This window comes from Symphalangus syndactylus, chromosome 18 (assembly GCF_028878055.3).
Source record: "Symphalangus syndactylus isolate Jambi chromosome 18, NHGRI_mSymSyn1-v2.1_pri, whole genome shotgun sequence".
Classification (NCBI taxonomy): Eukaryota; Metazoa; Chordata; class Mammalia; order Primates; family Hylobatidae; genus Symphalangus; species Symphalangus syndactylus.
The window spans coordinates 14752532-14772781 of record NC_072440.2 but is presented as its reverse complement, the minus strand read 5'-3'; the positions used below and the strand labels follow the sequence as shown (position 1 = coordinate 14772781).

General features: G+C 52.0%; 1 protein-coding gene across 4 annotated transcripts in view; it reads right to left on the bottom strand.

The window, feature by feature from the left end:
• PHF21B (PHD finger protein 21B) overlaps positions 1 to 20250 on the bottom strand; it is a 126272-nt gene that overhangs the window by 62621 nt on the left and 43401 nt on the right. The window contains exon 1 of one of the 4 annotated variants that reach the window (XM_063622953.1): positions 14214 to 15144. The exons of the other annotated variants lie outside the window; for them this stretch is intronic. Coding sequence (XP_063479023.1) covers positions 14214 to 14591 — 378 coding nt within the window. The 5' untranslated portion in view covers positions 14592 to 15144. Of the gene's footprint in view, positions 1 to 14213; positions 15145 to 20250 lie in introns of those variants that run through there. 4 annotated transcript variants of the gene reach the window in all.

The window sequence follows — 20250 nt, the reverse complement described above, 5'->3', positions numbered from 1 at the left end:
GCAGGGCCGTAATCCCTAGGACAGAGTTGGCCCCGGGGTTCGGGGGACCAGAAAAACCCAAGCCCCTACTTTGTTTTGAGCAGAGCCCCATCTGAGCTAGATCCCAGGGATGTACCAGGGAATGTTTGGGAACGATGAGCATGTGGGGCTCTGGGAAAGGCCCCACTGGTGCTGGGGGGGCCCGGCTCTCCAGCAGGCTCAGCTACATCTCCGTCTCCTTGTGGGGAGGGGACACGGGCAGCTGCAAGCTTCCTCCAGGCCCCGTGGCCTTGTCTCGAGCCCTGGCAGCTGGCTCACACCAGGATACTTGACTGCTGTGCCCCACTCCCACCCCCTTTCTTTGTAAAGCAAACATAGGTTTAGATTTCGATGGATGGGTTTGGGGTCCACACTCAGTGGCCGGGCACATGACAGCGACTCCTGGGCCGTGTGACACTCACCCTCAGCTCTGGTCTTAGTCTCTACCAGTTTTGGTCCAAGAGGTGGCAGCAGCCCGAGCATCCAGCTCAGCAGCACCCCTGGCACCATGCTCGTGGGGCACCGGGAAAAGCCACCTGCAGCATTCCAGGCCCGGCTTCCGAGCTCCTCCTAGCAACTGGGTCTCATGCAGATGAAAACCCCTGGGCCTGGCACACAGTAGCTGCTCAGTAAAATGTCTTCAGCCCTTTGGACTCAACAGCACACTTGGTCCCTGAGGGAAGGAACAGCGCTGGGCCTGGGGTCAGAAAACCTGGCTTCAATCTAGCTCCCTCCTCTACCCTCCTGCTGCTCCACCTTTGGTAAGATGCTGACCCTCACGAGCCTCAGTTTCTCCAGGCTGCAGCTGTTCTGCTAACAGTGAAGGACTCCGCACCCAGCATCCAGTGGCTTCCACCTATGGCGTGTGTTGTCAGGCTATGAGAACCCTGATGGCAAAGGTGCCCTGAGCAGGAGCCTGCTCAGAAACCACGTCCTTTCAAGGGAATGTGGGGAGGAAATAAGGTTCCTTTCCGTGTGCATCTTATTTCTGGGGCCTCAAGGTGCCAGGGGCCAATGCCCAGGGGCTGGACGCCTGTGCTGGGAGCTGCGAGGGGCACCATGGCATGCTCACCTCTGATGTCTGTTTCCATCCATTCCTTCTCTCTGGTCATCTGAGGCACCCTCTGGATTCTGGGAGCTATCGAGACTTAATGAGGGCCACCTGGAGGCCCTGCCATCAATAACACGTTTGTATTATTGCCTTGGTATTTGGACAAATTAGGAACCCCACAGCCGGCGTCAGCAGAGTTAGGGAATTTCCTAAGATGCCAGGCCAAGTCCACTCCTGAGCCTGCCCACGAGCAAATGATGCATCACAGGGCCACGCTGGCCCATCCTGGTTCCTCTATCTGCTAGATGTGGATGGTGGGGTCCTGGCCTTCGAATGGGAATGTCTGCTTCGAGAAGAACATCCTCAGAGCCAGGAAGAAACAAGCTGACCAAGCTCCTGATGAGTGAGTGAATGGGTGAATGAATGAATGAATGAATGAAGGAAGAAACCCTTTGCCCAGCCCATCCCATGGGTTCAGAAGCTCTAATGAAGTCAGAGGCCTGGAAGGAAGGACTTGGGGAAGGAACGCATCCGACTGCACGGTCAGGCAAGAGCTGGGCCTCGACTGTCACTCCTGTCTTCCTGCTGCAGTCCTGAGCCTTCGTTTCCTCCTCCGTGAATTAGAGCAATACTGACCTCTTAGGAGCACATGAGATTCCTGCACACGGGGCTGTGCCTGCACCTCAAAGGTGCTTGCGACGGCTCACTCACTCCTTGCCTGTTTCCCGTATTAATTTCCTGCCTCTGAATCACTGGTGAAAACGAGGTTTGCTTCCCAGGTTACCATGGCAGGAAAACCCTCCGAGTACACAAAAAGCTGCAGAAATCCTGGGTTTCCTGAAGACCTGACTCAGGTGTGAGTGTGTTACCATCTATCTCCTCTGTGCTGGGAGGCCCACGGACACCTGGCTTTCGCCAGTGGGAACAGACAGCCTCGCTCTGGGCAGAAGCAGCAGGGCTCTGACCCAGGCTCCCCCAGCGCCCTGTGAATGGGGCGATTTAACTCCGGCTGAGTGACATGAAGCATGGGAGGCACCTGTCTGTGCTTCCCAAGCAGCCGCCCCTAGAAATCTGAGACCCTCCCATCCTTGGGTGGGAACCCAGAGTACACAGTTTTGTGCTTTCTGCAGAATCACCTGTGCTTCAGTGCACGGGGCCTGTTTCCCAGCACAGTGCCCACACAGCTGGGGCTTGTTTCCCTGGCCCCAGCCCCAAATCCCCACACTGCTCAGATCCCCTGCACCTGGGCTGCAGGGCAATGAGTGCCTGCAGAAGGGCCTGATCGTGGGGACAGGGAGTGATGGGGAACCCCAGGAACGCCATCTTCCAGCACGTGACCAGTCTTCTCCCAAATACTGTTGGCAGAATTGGGGGGAGATATAAAGCAGTCCTGCTTACCTTGACCTTGGCAGGAAGCTGTGGGTAAGCACGAGGGGTCAGCCTGACCTTGAGTCTGGGGCTCCAAAGGGGGCTGAGTGTCTCCCAGATGGTACCAGAACTCTTTGGGCCTCAGGCCCCAGGCAGTGAGATGGGGAAGATGCTACCATCCCCTCCTGAGGGTGAGCTCAGGGCCACCTGTGCTGTTCCTTCTGCCTGGGTCGCTCTGTCTCCTGCCTCTTGCCCAAGTCACCCACTTACTCCCCAGATAATTACCAAGTTCCTACAGTGTGCCAACCACCCAGAGCTAACTACACACAGGTGGACACAGCCCTGGCCTCCACTGGCTCATTAGGGAGAGTCAGGCCCAGCGGGAGAGAAGCATGGGGGCCGGGAGGCCTGCTGGAGTCAGAGTGGTCAGGCAGAGCTTCTCAGAGGAGGCGCACTGCAGCAGAGCCCAGGCTGAGTGGAGTAGGCACCAAGTACTTCTGGGACTGGGGGTGGGGAGGGATGCCAGAGACTAGAGGGGCTCCCTATCTCTGAGAAGCTTCCCCTGACCCCCCCAAACTAGGCCAGATACCCCAATTCTACCCTCTACCAGCACCTTCTTTGCCCTCCCGACATGCCTACAATCTCAGTCCCTCCTGCTGGGCTCTCACCTCTCAGAGCATAGGGAGTAGGTCATGCCTCGAAGAGTGTTGGCGTCCTGGGCGCTCAGTGTACACGTACTGAGTGGGATGGGAAAGAGGAAACGCGGGAAGTCCTGTTATTATGGATGGATGAAAGGGTGGACGGATGGTGGGTGGACGGATGGAAGGGTAGATGGACAGTGGGTGGACATACAGAAGGGTGGATGGACCGGTGGATGGGTGGACAGTGGGCAGATGGACGGAAGGGTGTATGGATGGAAGGGTGTATGGATGGAAGGGTGTATGGATGGAAGGGTGGATGGATGGACGGTGGGCGGATGGATGGAAGGGTGTATGGATGGAAGGGTGGATGGACGGGTGGATGGATGGACAGTGGGCGGATGGGTGGAAGGGTGGATGGACGGGTGGGTGGACGGACGGGTGGATGGATGGACAGTGGGCGGATGGATGGAAGGGTGGATGGACGGGTGGATGAATGGACGGTGGGCGGATGAATGGAAGGGTGTATGGATGGAAGGGTGGATGGACGGGTGGATGGATGGACAGTGGGAGGATGGATGGAAGGGTGGATGGATGGATGGATGGATGGATGGAAGGGTGGATGGATGGGTGGATGGATGGATGGAAGGGTGGATGGATGGAAGGGTGGATGGATGGACGGGTGGAAGGATGGATGGATGGAAGGGTGGATGGATGGTGCGTGGGTAGAATCAATTCCACCTTCCTGCAGGAGACTCTCCTGCCTCATGCTCCATCTCAGGGGGATGCTCAGGATTCCAGGGGCTGAAAATATTCCAGGTTGCAGGGGCTGCACGTCACACTCCCCACCCCAGCCCAAGGCCATGAACATGGCAGGGGAGACAGAAGCCTGTGGCTGGGGAACCTTCGATGACACTGTGGAGGCCCCTGCCAGCTCAGCCACCTGCCACAGAAGGAGGGAGAGTAGCAGGAGCCTCTGGTGACTGCAGGACCTGGAAACGGGGCCCAGGGTACAGGTTGGCCAAGCAGATGCTCCGTTTAAGGGGGCTGCAGCCACTTGGCATCACTGGAGCCCAATGACAATGCCACCAGGAGGTCCTGTTATTCATCCCCTGTTAAGGGTGAGAAAACCAAGGCACACTGGAGTTAAGCAAGTGGCCCAAGATCGCACACTGCGTGGGTGGCAGAGCCCTGCCCCATGAGAAGCCTGGCCTTGCAGGCTGAGCTGTCCCAGTCCCCAGGCAAGATCCCCGCCCCCACCCTTGGCCCTGCTATTCTCAGTGCTTCTGGAAGGGCTGCCTCCAGTCTGTGTGTTGCCATTCTGAGCACCTACTCGGCACCTAGCATTCTGTTCACGTTCATGATCTCATTTAAAATGATCTCGCAAGGCAGGGCTCTGCCGCCTTTGTTTTTAAGCAGACCGATGCATGGGCAGGTGACTGACAGCCATGGATGCTAAGTTAGGAAGTGCCCGCTGGGCTTTAAATCCTGGCCAGCGCCAGGGCCCAGTCCCCTGCCCTATAGAGCCTCTCAGCCATGCAGCTCCCATGAATGGCCTGGCAGAGGGAAGGGCTCTGGGCCCTCCAGGTGTTCTGGGTGCATCTCCTGGGACAGGCTGGGCCCAGAGCACTCACTGCAGCCCCGCTCGGCAGCACAGGCACCAAATTCTGCCTCCCTGTCATGTCGCACCTTCCACGTGGACCCTGTGGGGACCAGAGTGTGAATTCTGCTTTCGTACCTGCTCTTGCCACTGCTGTCCATGGAAGGCCTGAGGACAGGGGTCAGGTGGAGTCTGGGTCTCCAAGCACAGGGCTGATGACCAGGGTGTGGCCCCCTGGCTCCCGGAAGCTCAGATCTGTTTCAGTTCATCACTTCGGCTCTGCTTGCTGTGCCTCCTTTTCTTTTTTACTTATCCAGGTACGACTTACAAACAGCAATATGGGCGGGGCTCAAGGGCACGGCTGGAGAAACTCCTCCTGCATCCACACCCAGGCAATGACCGCCGAGTTCAGGACCCAGAGCACAGGGCGCCAGGGCCTCCTCCCCGAGGTTGTCCCTCCTCCCTGCTGTTGTCCCATTCGGACGTGATGCTGCCTGTCTTGTACTTTACATAAGTGGTCCCCAACCTTTTTGGCACCAGAGACCAGTTCTGTGGAAGACAGTTTTTCCACGGACCTGGGAGGGAGATGGTTTTGGGATGATTCAAGCACATTACATTTATTGTGTACTTTATTTCTGTTATTATTACATCGTAATAGATAATGAAATAATTACACAACTCACCATAACATAGCATAAACGGGAGATCTGAGCTTGTTTTCCTGCAACTAGACAGTCCCATCTGGGGGTGATGGAGACAGTGACACCCTAAATGTGTTGCTTATATCCAGTCTACCCCATCTCGTTTTGGTTGCTGTCACTGCAGAAAACTCTGCTTCAGGCTGGGCGCAGTGGCTCATGCCTGTAATCCCAGCACTCTGGGAGGCTGAGGCGGGCAGATCATCTGAGGTCGGGAGTTTGAGACTAGCCTGGCCAACATGGCAAAACCCATCTCTACTAAAAATACAAAAAAAAAAAAATTTAGCCAGGTATGGTGGTGCAAACTGTAGTCCCAGATACTTGGGAGGCTGAGGCACGAGAATCGCTCGAACCAGGGAGGCAGAGGTTGCAGTGAGCCGAGACTGCGCCACTGCACTCCAGCATGGGTGACAGAGTAAGACTGTCTGAAAAAAAAAAAAAGAGAGAAAACCCTGCTTCACAAAGATAGGATGCTGGACATGGAAGCAGGCTTTTCAGTGCTCACGTAGCAATCTCAGGATATTCCATCTTGACTTTCATCCAGAACATACCGAGATTTGAAGTTGTCTCAAACACACTTTTAGGGCCACTGTCATTTGCAGTCTCAAGCAGTTGATCCTCTTCCAGCACAGACAAGGGTAATTCGCGTGGCTTATCCACAAATGGGTCGCAGATCCATTCCTTCCCAGTTTGGGGTTCTTTGGTGGTTGGGAAGTAACGCTCAAGCTCTTTTGAAAGCTGAGATAGGAGCCGGGCGCAGTGGCTCACGCCTGTAATCCCAGCACTTTGGGAGGCTGAGGCAGCAGATCACCTGAGGTCAGGAGTTCAGGACCAGCCTGACCAACATGGAGAAACCCCGTCTCTACTAAAAATACAAAATTAGCTGGGTGTAGTGGCGCATGCCTGTAATCTCAGATACTTGGGAGGCTGAGGCAGGAGAACTGCTTGAACCTGGGAGGCGGAGGTTGCGGTGAGCCAAGATCATGCCATTGCACTTCAGCCTGGGCAACAACAGCGAAACTCCGTCTCAAAAAAAAAAAAAAAGAAAAAAGAAAGCTGAGGTAGGTGATCATGCACCAGCTGGAAGAGAGAAGGCCCTGGCTCCGTCTCTTTCAAAATCTCTGCTAGTGTTTGAAACAGGTTAAAAATCCCAGTGTTCCCTCGTCACCCCCATAATTCCAATTTGGCTTTGAATGCAGCCACTTTATCTGCCGGCTTGAACACAGTTGTCATTCTTCCCTGAAGTGACAGATTGAGTTTGTTGAGCAGGTTGAATATGTCGCACAAGTCAGCAAGTTTTGCGACTCATCCTATGTCACTGAAATATGCTGCCAGTGGGGACTATTTTTCTAAAAGAAATCTCTGGAGCAGCTCTCATAACTCAGAAACTCTGGCCAGTGATCTACCTTTAGAAAGCATGTCACTTCTGTGTATCAGAGAAGACGTGTGTGCACTGCGTCCATCTCCTCACAGAGCTGCGAGAACAGACCTCGTGAGTTAAAGGCATGCACTCTACTGTGGCTGATCATTTGAATCACATCCTGCAAAATGTTCTTAAATTCAGGTGATGTTTTTTGGCACAGCTGCAAGAATAGATGTGAGTTAAACCATGCACTTTAATGTGATTGGTCATTGTAATCACATCTGGCAAAACGCTGTTAAGTTCAGGTGACATTTTTTGGCTGGCCGGCATTTCTCCATGGATGACACAGTGCGTGGACTCACATTCAGAAGTGACCTCTTTGACCTGAGTAATGAAACCAGAAAGCCGTCCAGCCATGGCAGTCTCTCCGTCCATGCACATACCAACATAAAGTGATCAATTCAGCTTTCCTGATATGTAATCAAAGACTTGAATACCAGCTGTGGTGTGGGTTGGCCACAAAAGCACACATAACACATCCTCGTGCACATCCTCCTGAAAATATATTGCACAAAAACAAGCATTGTTGCCTTGTTTTCAACGTCGGTAGACTCATCAACCCTGGGTTGCATACCACAGTGACTCATTAATCCCCTCTAACAATTGTGCCTCAATACCCTCTGCTGTTTCATCAATTCATCTAGTTATGGTGCTAGCCAAAAGAGGAAAACGTGCCACCTTTTCAACTGCAGTCTCTCTCAAAGGTTCACGACAAATGTCCTTAGCAGCAGGAGGCAGGATCAACTCTCCAACAACAGTAAAGGGATTCTTAGCTTTAGCAATGCGGTTAGACACTAAGAGTGACGCTCTCAGTGCAGACACAGTCGATTAAGTGGTGGCCTTCAATCATTGCTTCTGTTCTTCGTGTTTGTGTTTTTTTTTTCTTTTGAAAAACTCTAAAGGTTTGTCTTTTAATGCAAGGTGCTTGGTCTCCACGTGGCGAAGCCATTCTGAAGGTTTTACGGCTTCACTGGATAGCCAGTGGTCACATATTATGCAAAACGGGCTTGGGGAATGTGAATCACTTGGTGCAATGAACCCGTAATTGAAGCAGGGCTCTTGGTGTTTCCTTTTAAATGCAGCTTTCTTTGAGTCTTCTGCTGTTTCACCATCGGGCCTTTCCCCCTTTTCAAAGAAGCTCTCCAGAGACACTTGATTTTTTTCTTACTCATTTTGGCTAGGGTTAGCTGGTGGACTTACCCAAACTGTGACTGAGACACATGCTGAGTATGGGAAACAGGCATGGACGGAAGTGGTAAATAACATCACAGGCAGGTCATACACAGACTAAAATAAGCGTCGGGTTCTGACTTAAAGCCTGCCGCCAGACACAGCGGTACAACTGAAGTACATCAACTCACTTGCCACTATAAAGCCTGCCACCAGATGCAGCTTAATCACCCGTCACTCACAGATATGGTTTTGATATGAGTATGCAAACAACTGACTTACTATGGTCTCTGTGCAGTCAAACCTCTCTGCTAATGCTCATCTGTATTTGCAGCTGCGCTCCAGTGCCAGCATCACCATCTCAGCTCCACTGCAGATCATCAGGCATTAGATTCTCATAAGGAGTGCGCAGCCTAGATCCCTTGCATGCGGAGTTCAGAATAGGGTTCATGTTCCTATGAAAATCTAATGCTGTTGCTAATCTGACAGGAGGCGGAACTCGGGGTAATGCAAGCAACGGGGAGCGGCTGTAAATACAGATGAAGCTTTGCTCACTCACCCACTCCTCACCTCCTGCTGTGAGCCCCAGTTCCTAACAGGCCACAGACCAGTGCCAGTCCATGGCCCCGGGGGATGGGAATCCCCGCTTTACATAAAAGGGATCACACAGTTTGCACTCTTTGGGTCTTGATGCATTTGCCCAACATTAACACCTGTGAGATGCATGAAAGTTGTTGTATCCAGATGTCCTTTTTCATTGCTGCATAGTATTCTACTCTGTGAATGGACCACAATCTACATCTCCAGTGTACTGCTGACTGGCATTTGGGTTGTTTTCCAGTTTGGATTATCATAAAGAATGGCTAATGCTGAACATCTTTTTTTTGGTGAGTCAGGCACTCATTTTTGGTGGGTCTGCACCCAGGAGTGGAACTCCTAGGTCATGGGATAGGTGCAGGTTTAGCTTTAGTGGACTGTTAGCTTTGTGCATTCCCCATCTCACTTTTCCTTGCCTTTCGTCCTTTATTAATTCAAATTTCTTTTAGAAAGAGGTGGTGAACAAGAGTGAAATAAAGATTCCAAGTAACAGTGGTTATGATGAAATGATTCCATGATACTCAGATCTGTGATTAAATTTCTCTGTGATGGTGCTCACTGCGTGTTATGTATACAATTAAGAAAACAGAACTGGCTGGGTGCGGTGGCTCACACCTGTAATCCCAGCACCTATGGAGGCCGAGGCAGGTATATCACCTGAGGTCAGGAGTTCGAGACTAGCCTGGCCAACACGGTGAAACCTCATCTCTATTAAAAAAATAAAAATTAGCCAGGCATGGTGGCAGACGCCCATAATCCCAGCTACTTGGGAGGCTGAGGCAGGAGAATCGCTTGAACTCGAGAGTTGGAGGTTGCGGTGAGCCGAGATCGTACCAATGCACTCTGGCCTGGGCAACAAGAGCGAACCTTCATCTCAAAAAAAGAAAAAAAGAAAAGAAAATAGAACCAACATGTATGCAATGTTAGAGAAACTGTTCAGTTCACTGTGGCATGTTTCCACAACAGAATGGCATATGGTCACTGAAAACTGTTTTGACATGGGAAAAGGTTCTTGTCTATCCTGGGGGTGGAGGGAGCACGGGGAGGCAGAACCGAAGAAAAAGTCAAGTTCCAAGTGGACTGAATGATGCCCAGAGTTTTTGAGCTTTTGACTGATGGGAATTACATCTAATCACTAATGGTGACTGCCTCTCATGGAGAATATTATAAATGTCTGTTTTTCCATTTCTTTATCCTTTACGATACTTTCCACATTTCCTATGATGAATATGTTTACAGTTGAAAAAGAGAAGCGTATAAGAGTCTGATTCCAAGATTCTATGATTTTTAAAGAGCCTATAATTATAAGCCTCCTCTAAATAACCCCAGAGGTTCAGAGAGCCTGGCAGCCCGCAGTGACGTGAATGGGGTGCTAGGCGCAGATTCCCAGTGACAGAGAGCTCTCAGGGCAAAAGGCAGGGCTCAGCCCCTGCGTCGAGCACCCTCCCAGCCCTCAGTTGCCCTCAGGAATGCTGAGCCCTGTGTGCTGGGCTGCCCTGTGCCCTGCTGACCTAGCTCCTCTCCATTCCACAGACCCTTGGGTCTCTTCTATAGCAGCCCGGGGAGCAGGAAGTGGGCTGGGGTGGGCCAGGCAGCAGGAGCCCAACTGCTAGGATGGCTTCAGCCCTGAGCAGCCCCTTCCTCTCTCTGAGGCCCAGGGTGCCCATGAACACTGAGCCAGAAGGAGAAGTTCCCCACAGGACTCTTCTCGCGGACACTGAGGCCCACAGCTGGGGCAGAAATGGCTCTCACATGTCTGATTCCCCATCCCTGGGCAGGACGCACTAGCTAGTTGGGGTACAACTTCCCAGTTTGTTTTAAGCAGAAACTCAACCCATTTGATGCATCACACTGGAAATTAGAAATCGCAGCAATTCCTGTCTTTGAAGCTCCCCTGAGTGCCCCTCCCTACCTCCCTGCAAGTCTTATGCAAACCAACCAGCCACAGGTTCCATTGGGCTTTTGTGGTGTGATCACCGCTAATTTTCCACGTTCCCTTTTGTTTTATTTTTCCTGCTCTAATGTATTAATTAGCCTCTCTGCTTGCAACACCATTCCAGCCCCAGATCTTTCAACACTCTGAACTCCTCTAAATGCTTTTTCTCTGCTAGAGCGTCTCAGTGGGGGAGTGGAGAGGGAGATTCCTGCTAAAACGGAGACTCCCCAGGGGAGGCCCCAGCCCTCCTTCCTGAGACCTGCAGCTTCCAGGTGTGTGGGTGAGCAGAATTTTGAAGAATGCATTGGACTTTGTCAGACCCAAATGCACCCATTAGTATTACAAGCAAGCATGGCTTATAAAATAATACCTAACATCTTATGGATTTTTAGGAACTAAACACTATTTTAAGCATTCATTAATCCTCAAAACAACTCTATGGAAAGGTATCATCATGCCCATCCAACAGCTGTGCCAACTGAGGCACAGAACAGTGAAGCAACTTGCCCAAGCCCACCCCGCCAGGAGAGGTGAAGCCAGGCTCGGCCCTGAAAGGCAGCTCAGCGTGCCCTTGGCCTGAACCACCACTCCACCGGGCTCTTCCTAAGGAGCCTCTCCCGGCTCAGAGCAGACCCCCAGTGGGGTGTGGCCCGCCGAGATTCCTCGGGCCCTGAGAGGATCCAAGGTTTACGGGGAAGGAAAGCTACCGGCTGATGCAGCTACAGGAAATAGCACTGCCAAGGTCCTTTTCTTATTAATGCACTGTATGTTTCGTTTCTTTCTTGTTGTTAAAAAAAAAAAAAAGAAATCCCCTTGGAAAATACTTTTGCAAGCACCCAGTGCTTATCTGGTACTTTCCAGCCTTCTGAAAGAATCTGTGGTCACTGGGACACATCACTCCCTCCCTCTCTGGAGACCCAGCGCAGGACACGCAGGCTACCCTTCCTCCAGGCCCTCTCACGATCAGGGATCTTGGATCTGGATCTTGCCAGATTCCTCTCTCCCTACCTGGTGCCCGATGCCAAATCTGAGGAAGTCATTCCATAAACAGCTACAGTGAATGAAGAAACAGCCGGCTCTGACGGTCCAGCTGCTCCACCCTAGCAGGTTTCTGTGGCGTGGAGCCACCCAGCACTAGCCGAGCCAGCGTGCGCAACACACAAAGCGTTTCTGCATGAAGCCCTGTCTGCATTTTACCATCTCCAATCCCATTTTACCTGCTTCTCTAAATAAAACCATCTGGCTTCTCTTGAGCAATTCAGGTCTACAGATTCACCAAGCAGTAATTATTCACATCACAAAACTATCCTTTAACCAAAGGCACCAACATCCATCTCCAGGCACCGAGTGTATTGTGTTTGTAGAGACCAGGCTTGATGCACCTGAATCCTTCCCACCCCACGCTCCCAGGAATTTAACGGAGAAGCGGTCTGGCCCCGCCAGAAGACAGGCTCTGGGCAGGACTCCGGAGTCGGGCTTTGAAGGAAGAGGCAAATCTTGCCAGGTGGCACAAAGGACAGTCCTCCAGGGAGAAGGAATGGGAGAGAGAAGGCAGGACGGGTGATGTTGGGAGCAGGCGGGGACAACGGCACCTCAGGGTGGCAGGCAGGGTGGAGCTTCCAGCCCAGAAGCCATAATCAAGCAAAGCCCAGAGCGACCACACTAGGGATCCAGCCTGAGTGGGCAGAGGGTGGGAACGGCCGGTTAAGAAGAAATCAGCGGTCATGCTGTGTCTCCCACAGTCCCGGCCTCAGAGGAGGCTCCGCAGCAACACCACCAGCCCCACTTGCAGACAAGAGCCGGCACAGCGCCCGGGAGGAGCACACAGCACCACTCCACAGCTGTGTGACCTTGGGAAGCCCCCTGAGCCTCTCTGGGCTTCAGCCTCCTCATCTGGGTAAACACCACCTGTGCTCACAGGGGTGTTGTGACCTCAAAGTGAGAAGATGCGTTCACGGTCCTGTGGCGGTTAATTTCACACGGCATCCTGACCCGGCTAAGGGGTGCCACACAGCTGGTAAATATGCTTTCTGGGTGTGTCTGTGAGGGCGTTCCTGGAAGAGATCAGCATATGGGTAGGTAGACCCAAGAAAGAGAATCCACGCCACCAATTTGGGTGGGCATCCTCCAATCCACTGAGGGTCCAGATAGAATAAAAAGGCGGGGAAGGGTAGCTTCTCTCTTCCTGAGCAGGGACATCCTCCTTCTCCTGCTGTCAGGCCTCAGAGCTCCTGGTCCCCAGGCCTTCAGACTCTGGGACTTACCCACCAGGCCCTCAGGCCTCAGATTTGGACTGAATGACAGCACCGGCATTCCCGAGTCTCCAGTTTCCAGATGGTGGATCACAGGACTTCTCGGCCTCCACCATTGCAGGAGCTGGTGCCCATGATCAACCCCCATATGAATCCCCATCTGTATCCCATTGGTTCTGCTCTCTGGCGAGCCCTGACTGATGTGGGTGCTTAGAATTGAGGTGGGCCGTGGTCAGCGCTCAAAGACGCTTCCCTTCATATTACAGATGAGGAGAGTGGGGAGGCTGAGGGCACGCACTTCCCTGGTAGTTCTATATGAGCCCTGGCCCACGACAGGGAGGCACCATGTTTTCTCCTGGGCACAGCGATAAACAACGCAACTGTCCCCTCACACACCACAACATCCAGCCATCAGCCCCCGAGGAAGGGGGCTGAGCCCTCCAGCTTGACGACACAGCGGTGGGAGCACAGGGGGGATGCTCTGTGTGCTCTGCACAAGCAACGTCCCACCAGGCTGGCCTCGATGGGTCAGAGATACAGGGAAACCAAGGGAGGAGGCTCCCTGGGGAGGGGGATTTTGCCTGGGGGAGACGCTGAGCAGGAAGAGGAAGGCTGTTTGGAGAGCAGCCCCAATGCTAGGGCACCCAACCTATGAGGTAGAGGCCCGACCCAGGGGCCTGAGAGTCAGTACTTTCTTACCCTGACGAGTGTATCTTTTCCTCATTACTCAACACTTAAGTAAGTCATCTGCAGCCCCATTAGGGCCCCAGCAAGATGGCTCCAAATTAAATCTAACAGTCAATGAAATCGTCAATATTTAATTTACTCATTGCAGGTGGCAATTTAGCCCTTGTGACAATATCGTTTAATGGCAGAAATACTGGGATTTATCACACATTATGGGACTGCAGAGCTGCCGAGCTTCCTTCACGAGGCGGCCGCTGCCCAGGGAGACCTAGGGACCCTCCACAAGCGGCCCCAGGAGGTCTGAAGCCCAAGGCCAGCAGGACCATGAGGCCTGACCACCGGAAAGGCCTGGGGGACCTCTTGCTGGGCCCATCCAAGGCAGTGCTCTCTATTTCTCGAATCCACTTTGGAAACAGAAAACTTGGGCTAAAAGACAGAGGCCCCTCCAAGCGGTGGGCTCTCCCTCCTCCTCCGACCTCCCTCCCTTCTCATCAAAGCTGTACCCCAGATGCTCATGGCTGGGCCCACAGCATTCAGGAGCCAACCGAGTGAAGAGAGACAGTGGCCACATCCACTCACCAGCCACAGGGAAAGAGGAGGCAGCCATCACGCCTCAGTCCTGGGCGCCATCCTCGCCCCAGCCTAACTGGTGGTGGGAGCTGTACCCAGAGGCCACTGCCCACACAGCAGTCCAACGGCCACCTCCACCTCAGCACGGCCCCCTCCCTCCTCCCTCTGAGCTCACAGCTGCCTCGTCCTGCGCATTCTTCTGTACCTGTGGCCTCCCTGGCCCCGCGTGTCCACTCCTTGGCCGCTGCTGTGGACCCAGAGCCTCTGCAGGGGACCGCAGTCTCTGAAAGCCAGGCTGAGAACACAGTTGCATGGTGCTCACCCAGCCTCGGAGGGTCAGGCACCGGACGGTGCACTTTACAACAATTAGCTCTTCTGGAAAAAGTTGTTTGGGTTTTTTCCCCGATCCTTTGCATGAAAAACCCTCTGACGGTACAAAAGCAAGTTCCCGAACTGACTGTAGAAGGAGTGAGAGAGACCCGGGCTGCCGCACAGGGCTGGTGTGCGGGCCTCTCACAGCCTTCCTCAGGGGCTTGCCACTGCCTGTCCTCATGCTGCCTCCAGAGGGAGTTCTCAAATCCATTTTATTCGTATTTAAATAACGTATGCACGGAATCAACAGTCAGCCCTCTCTTTATTCTACCACTGCTTTTTTTCTTCTGCCTTGAGTTCCCATTTGTTTGGCGTTCTGTGTTCCTCCTGCTAATTTTTCCTAAGTTGCCTGATAGAATTATAAAACCCTTTCCTGTGCAAACACACCAGGCACCAGTTCCCTGTTGCTAACCTAAATAAGTTTCTCTCCAGGCTGCTGGGGCCCCCTCTCCTGAATTTAGATACGCTGTTTTTCTGGGCTTAATTCCTTTATTTCAGTAGAATGCCTCGCCCAGTAGCTTTCTGAGAAAGGCGACGCATGAAACAAGCATTCTAAACCCGTTCAGGCCTTGTGTGTCTAAAAGCAGAACTCTAGCTGGACCTGATCACCACTGGACATTTTTTTCTTTCTTTTTTTTTTTGAGACGGAGTTTTGCTCTTGTTGCCCAGGCTGGAGTGCAATGGCGCGATCTCGGCTCACCACAACCTCCACCTCCCAGGTTCAAGCGGTTCTCCTGCCTCAGCCTCCCAAGTAGCTGGGATTACAGGCATGTGCTGCCATGCCTGGCTAATTTTTTTGTATTTTTAGTAGAGACAGGGTTTCTCCATTTGGTCAGGCTGGTCTCGAACTCCTGACCTCAGGTGATCTGCCCACCTCAGCCTCCCAAAGTGCTGGGATTACAGGCATGAGCCACCGCACCAGCCCCCATCCCTGGGCATTTTGAGTGCACAGCTCTGCTGCCTTCTGGCATCCGGGCCTGCTGCCTCCCTGACTCTTTCTCTACTAGTGAGGGTGTAGTCGGGGTCTGCTCAAACCCCGTGCTCTGGAATTTCACGGTGTGCACTGCAGTGTGGACCTTTTCTTGTTAGTTGTGCTGAGAACTCCGAGAGCTTTCTCAACCCGGAGGCCTGTGTCCCTCGATTAGGAATGCACACATTCCATCCATACAGTTCTCTCTGCCAATGCCCGTTTTATCTGAAACTCCTTAGTTAGAGATTTTCCAATTTTCTCAACTTCTCTCAGCTAGTCCCATTCCATTAGCGTCCTATTCTACTTTTTGAGAGATCTCCTCAGCTTCATCTTCCAGCCTGCCTTTGATTTTTTTTTTTTTTCTTTTTTGAGCCGGAGTATTACTCTGTCACCCATGCTGGAATGCAGTGGCGTAATCTTGGCTCACAACAACAACCTCCGCCTCCCAGGTTCAAGTGATTCTCCTGCCTCAGCCTCTTGAGTAGCTGGGATTACAGGCGCCCGCCACCACGCCTGGCTAATTTTTTATTTTTATTTTTGTATTTTGTAGAGACAGGGTTTTTGTATTTCGTAGAGACATGGTTTCACCATGTTGGCCAGGCTGGTCTTGAACTCCTGACGTCAGGTGATCTGCCCACCTTGGCCTCCCAAAGTGCTGGGATTACAGGTGTGAGCCACCGAACCCGGCCCATCCTTTGATTATTTAACTGCACGATCTACATTTTATTTCCAAAGTCTCCTGCTGGTTCCATGGCTGGTCCCCGCTGGAGCGCCTGTTCTGATTCAGATGGTCTACTGCCCAATTTCTCGGAGCATGAGACAGTTTTCGAAGCGTTCTTCTGCTGCCTGCATGGCCTCCTCTCCCTCTCGGATCCGGTTTCTGTCTGTTTTGGTCTCGTCCTTGTTGGAAGCTCCCCTGGCATGTTCGGAGACTGCTGATGATCTGCTCCCATCTCAGAACGAGGCTCTCATGCCTTCTGGAGGGCCTGGTGTGTTGGTGACGCTGAATAACAAATGTCTTCTAGAGAATGACGACATTTTGCCCTGACCCATCTTCTCATACTCTCCACTTTGTGCTTCACGCCTTAACTGCGGGACTTCTCATGTTTCTGGGCCTCTTTATGCCTTGCTCTTGTGTGGGCTTTTGCCCCTGCTGTCTGTCCCCTGCCTGGGTCCTTCCTCCTCCTTTCTAACTGGTCCAGGTGAATGGTAGACACCAGTTCCAGCCAAGTGCTCTCCCAAGGCCCCAGGAAAAGTGTTTATGTGCTCATTAGGTTTCATTCACACCTGGCTGCCCCTGGCTCTGACCTGGGGACCAGTCTGTCTCTGCTCCTACCATGGAGAGGAAGCCAGTGATGGAGAAGACGGGCAGGTCATTCAAGATGCACCTAGGTGGTCCCGGTGCTGCAGAGGACGTCTGAGCTGGGCACAGCAGAAGCATCAATGAGAGGGAGCCAGTGCTACCCACGGGAAAACTCTTCATGGAGGAGCTGATCCTTGAAAACAGTAAAGAGATGACCAGCAGGGGAACAGGAGGGAAGATATCCCAGGAGATGAAATGGCTTCAGTTGAGACCAGAGTTATGAAAGAAGCCCAGGAGTTCAGGAGATGCAAGCACAGGGCCCAACCGGAGCAACAGCAAGGGCAGGGGCTGAGCCAAATGTGAGGCAGCAAAAGTAAGCCCAGCCAGCTCGTGAGAAGTCGGGGCAGCGCCTCCAGGAAGCGCTCTGAGCAGGGCCAGTCTGCGCCCCAGAGAGCGGGCCCTCCGCTGTGTGACCTCAGCACCAGACGTGTCTCTAGTCCTGCAACCCTCTCTAATGGCTGAAACCTGAGCACTCCTCACTGCACACCCAATGCCTCACACAAGGCCTGGCACCCAGTAGATGCTAAGTAAACATCCGCCTGAAAAGACAACCATCCCAAGAAAGCCCTGGATGCCGAGGCCTCCACAAGCCACAGGACCCAGTGCTGGATCTATTTTTCCATTTCCTGCTGATCTCCAGTTGTCTTGGCCCTGCAGATACACCCCCTTCCCTCCCCAGCTACCTGAGTTCAGTGTCTGATGGCGGCTTTAAGAGACAACATCAAGACAACTATCTCTTTTTTCCTTCACTGCCTGAAAAATGAGAAAATTCTGGGTCGACACTGCAGTCTGGCAGCACCAGGCAAAGCCCCCCACTCCTGTCCCTCAACGACTACAGTCACCTGCTTCCCAAATTGTCGCCCAACCCTCCACTGGCTGGAAGTCACTGTTGTCTGCACCCGTATTAAGGGGCCGTGGGCGACCTGGGCTGCTGGTTCTTCCCGTGTCTGTCTTCCCCAAGAGCTGTGTGATGGTGACTGTGTCAAATGGACTGGACCACAGGGTGCACAGACGTCTGGGCAAGTGTTACTTTGGTGTGTCTGTGAGGATGTTTCTGGATGAGATTCACATCGGAATTGGTGGCCTGAGTAAAACAGGTGGCCCTCACCAGTGAATGAGGGTCTCAATCAACCAGCCGGAGGCCTGAACAGAGCAAACGTCTCAGTAAGAGAAGTCCTGCTGTCTGCCTGCACTCAGCCTGGACACCAGGGTTTCCTTGCCTTTGGAGGCAAACTGAAGCATCAGCCTTTCTCAGGTCTCCAGCCTCCTTTTGGACTGGAACTTACAGCATCCACTCTTCAGGGTCTCCAGCTTGCCCACTGCAGATCCTGGGATTTGAGGATCTGTCCCTTCAAAATCACGTGAGTTGATTTTTTTTTTTTTTTTTTTTTTTTTTTGAGGAGTCTCATTCTGTCACCCAGGCCGGAGTGCAGTGGTGCGATCTAGGCTCACTGCAACTTCTGACTTCCTGGTTCAAGCGATTCTCCCGCCTCAGCCTCCCGAGTAGCTGGGATTACAGCCATGCGCCACCATGCCTGGCTCATTTTTGTATTTTTAGTAGAGATGGGGTTTCACCACGTTGGCCAGGATGGTCTCGATCTCTTGACCTTGTGATCTGCCTGCCTCGGCCTCCCAAAGTGCTGGGATTACAGGCATGAGCCACTGTGCCCAGACTGATTTTTTATATAATTTCAACTTTTATTTTAGATTCAGGGGGTACAGGTGCAGGTTACATGGGTATACTTCGTGATGCTCAGATTTGGGGTACAACTGATCCTGTCACCCAGGTAGTGAGCATAGTACCCAACAGTTTTTCAACTCTCACTCCCCTCCTTCCCTCTCTGCTCTAGGAGTCCCTAGTGTCCACTGTTGCCATCTTTATGTCCGTGTGAATCTAATGTTTAGCTCTTACTTCCAAGTGAAAACATGTGGTAATTGGTTTTCTGTTCCTGCTCTAATTTGCTTAGGATAATGGCCTTCAGGCCGGGCGTGGTGGCTCATGCCTGTAATAGGAGCACTTTGGGAGGCCGAGGCAGGCAGAGCACCTGAGGTCAGGAGTTCAAGACCAGCCTGGCCAACATGGTGAAACCCAGTCTCTACTAAAAATACAAAAATAAGCCAGGCGTGGTGGTGCACCCCCGTAATCCCAGCTATTCAGGAGGCAGACAGGAAAATCGCTTGAACCAGCATGGCAGAGATTGCAGTGAGCCGAGGTTGCGCCACTGCACTCCAGCCTGGGCGACAGAGTGAGACTCTTGTCTCAAAAATAAATAAATAAATAAATAAATAAATAAATAAATAAATAAATAAGGATAATGACCTCCAGCTGCATTCATGTTGTTGCAAAGGGCATTATTTTATTATTTTTTATGGCTGCGTAGCATTCCATGGTGTATATGTACTACATTTTCTTTATTCAGTCCACCATTGATGGGCACTTAGATTGATTCCACGTCTTTGCTATTGTGAGTAATGCTGAGATGTACACACAAGCGCATGTGTCTTTTGGGTAGAATGATGTATTTTCTTTCTGATACATACCCAGTTAATGGGATTGCTGGGTCGAATGGTAGCTCTGTTTTAAGTTCTTTGAGAAGTCTCCAAACTGCCTTCCATGGTGGCTGAACTAATTTACATTCTCACCAAGAGTGTATAAGCATTCCCTTTTCTCTGCAGCCTCACACAACTTTTTAATGATCTGTAGATGTGCCTCAACTTACGATGAAGTTACATCCCAATAAAGTCACTGTAAGTTGAAAATATCCTAAGTTGAAAATACATTTAACACACCTGGCCTGCTGAACATCATAGCTTAGCCCAGCCTAACACAGTGTGCTCAGAACACCTAACATTGGCATGGCTGATGGGAGCTGCAGCTCACAGCCGCTGCCCAGCATTGCAAGGGAGGCCTAGCCTAACTTAATGTGCTCAGAACACCTAACATTGGTGTGGCTGATGGGAGCTGCAGCTCACAGCTGCTACCTAGCATTGCAAGGGAGTATCACATGGAATAGTGCTAACCTGGGAAAAGATCAAAATTCAAAGTATGGTTTCTACTGAACGTATATTGCTTTTGTACCATGATACAGTCACAAAAGCATAGTAAGTGAAACCATCATCGGTCAGGGACCATCTGTACACCACACATCCTACTGGCTGTGTTTCTCTGGGGAACTCTGACAAATACAAGCTGGGTCCCATGTAACCCAATGTCTTGCTCAGAGGGAACACCAGGTACTAGATGGACACATGCCTGGATGAAGAGCTGCCTGCAGGTGCCTCATGGAACGGTGGGGGAGAGAGGCTGGGGCGGGGTGGGGGCGTGCTCTACTTGCGACGTGGCCAGAAGACTCAGCCCCGATGCATTTAGAGGCCCTACAAGAACACCTCATAGCACCAGGAATAGAGCCGTGCGGTACAGTTTTCTCTTCCAAGCACCATAATGATAAAACAAATCATGACTCGTTCTACCTTTGCATTATTTCATGGTTTGCAAGGTACTGGCTCATCCAGTTCTTTCAACAACCCTGGGCAGAC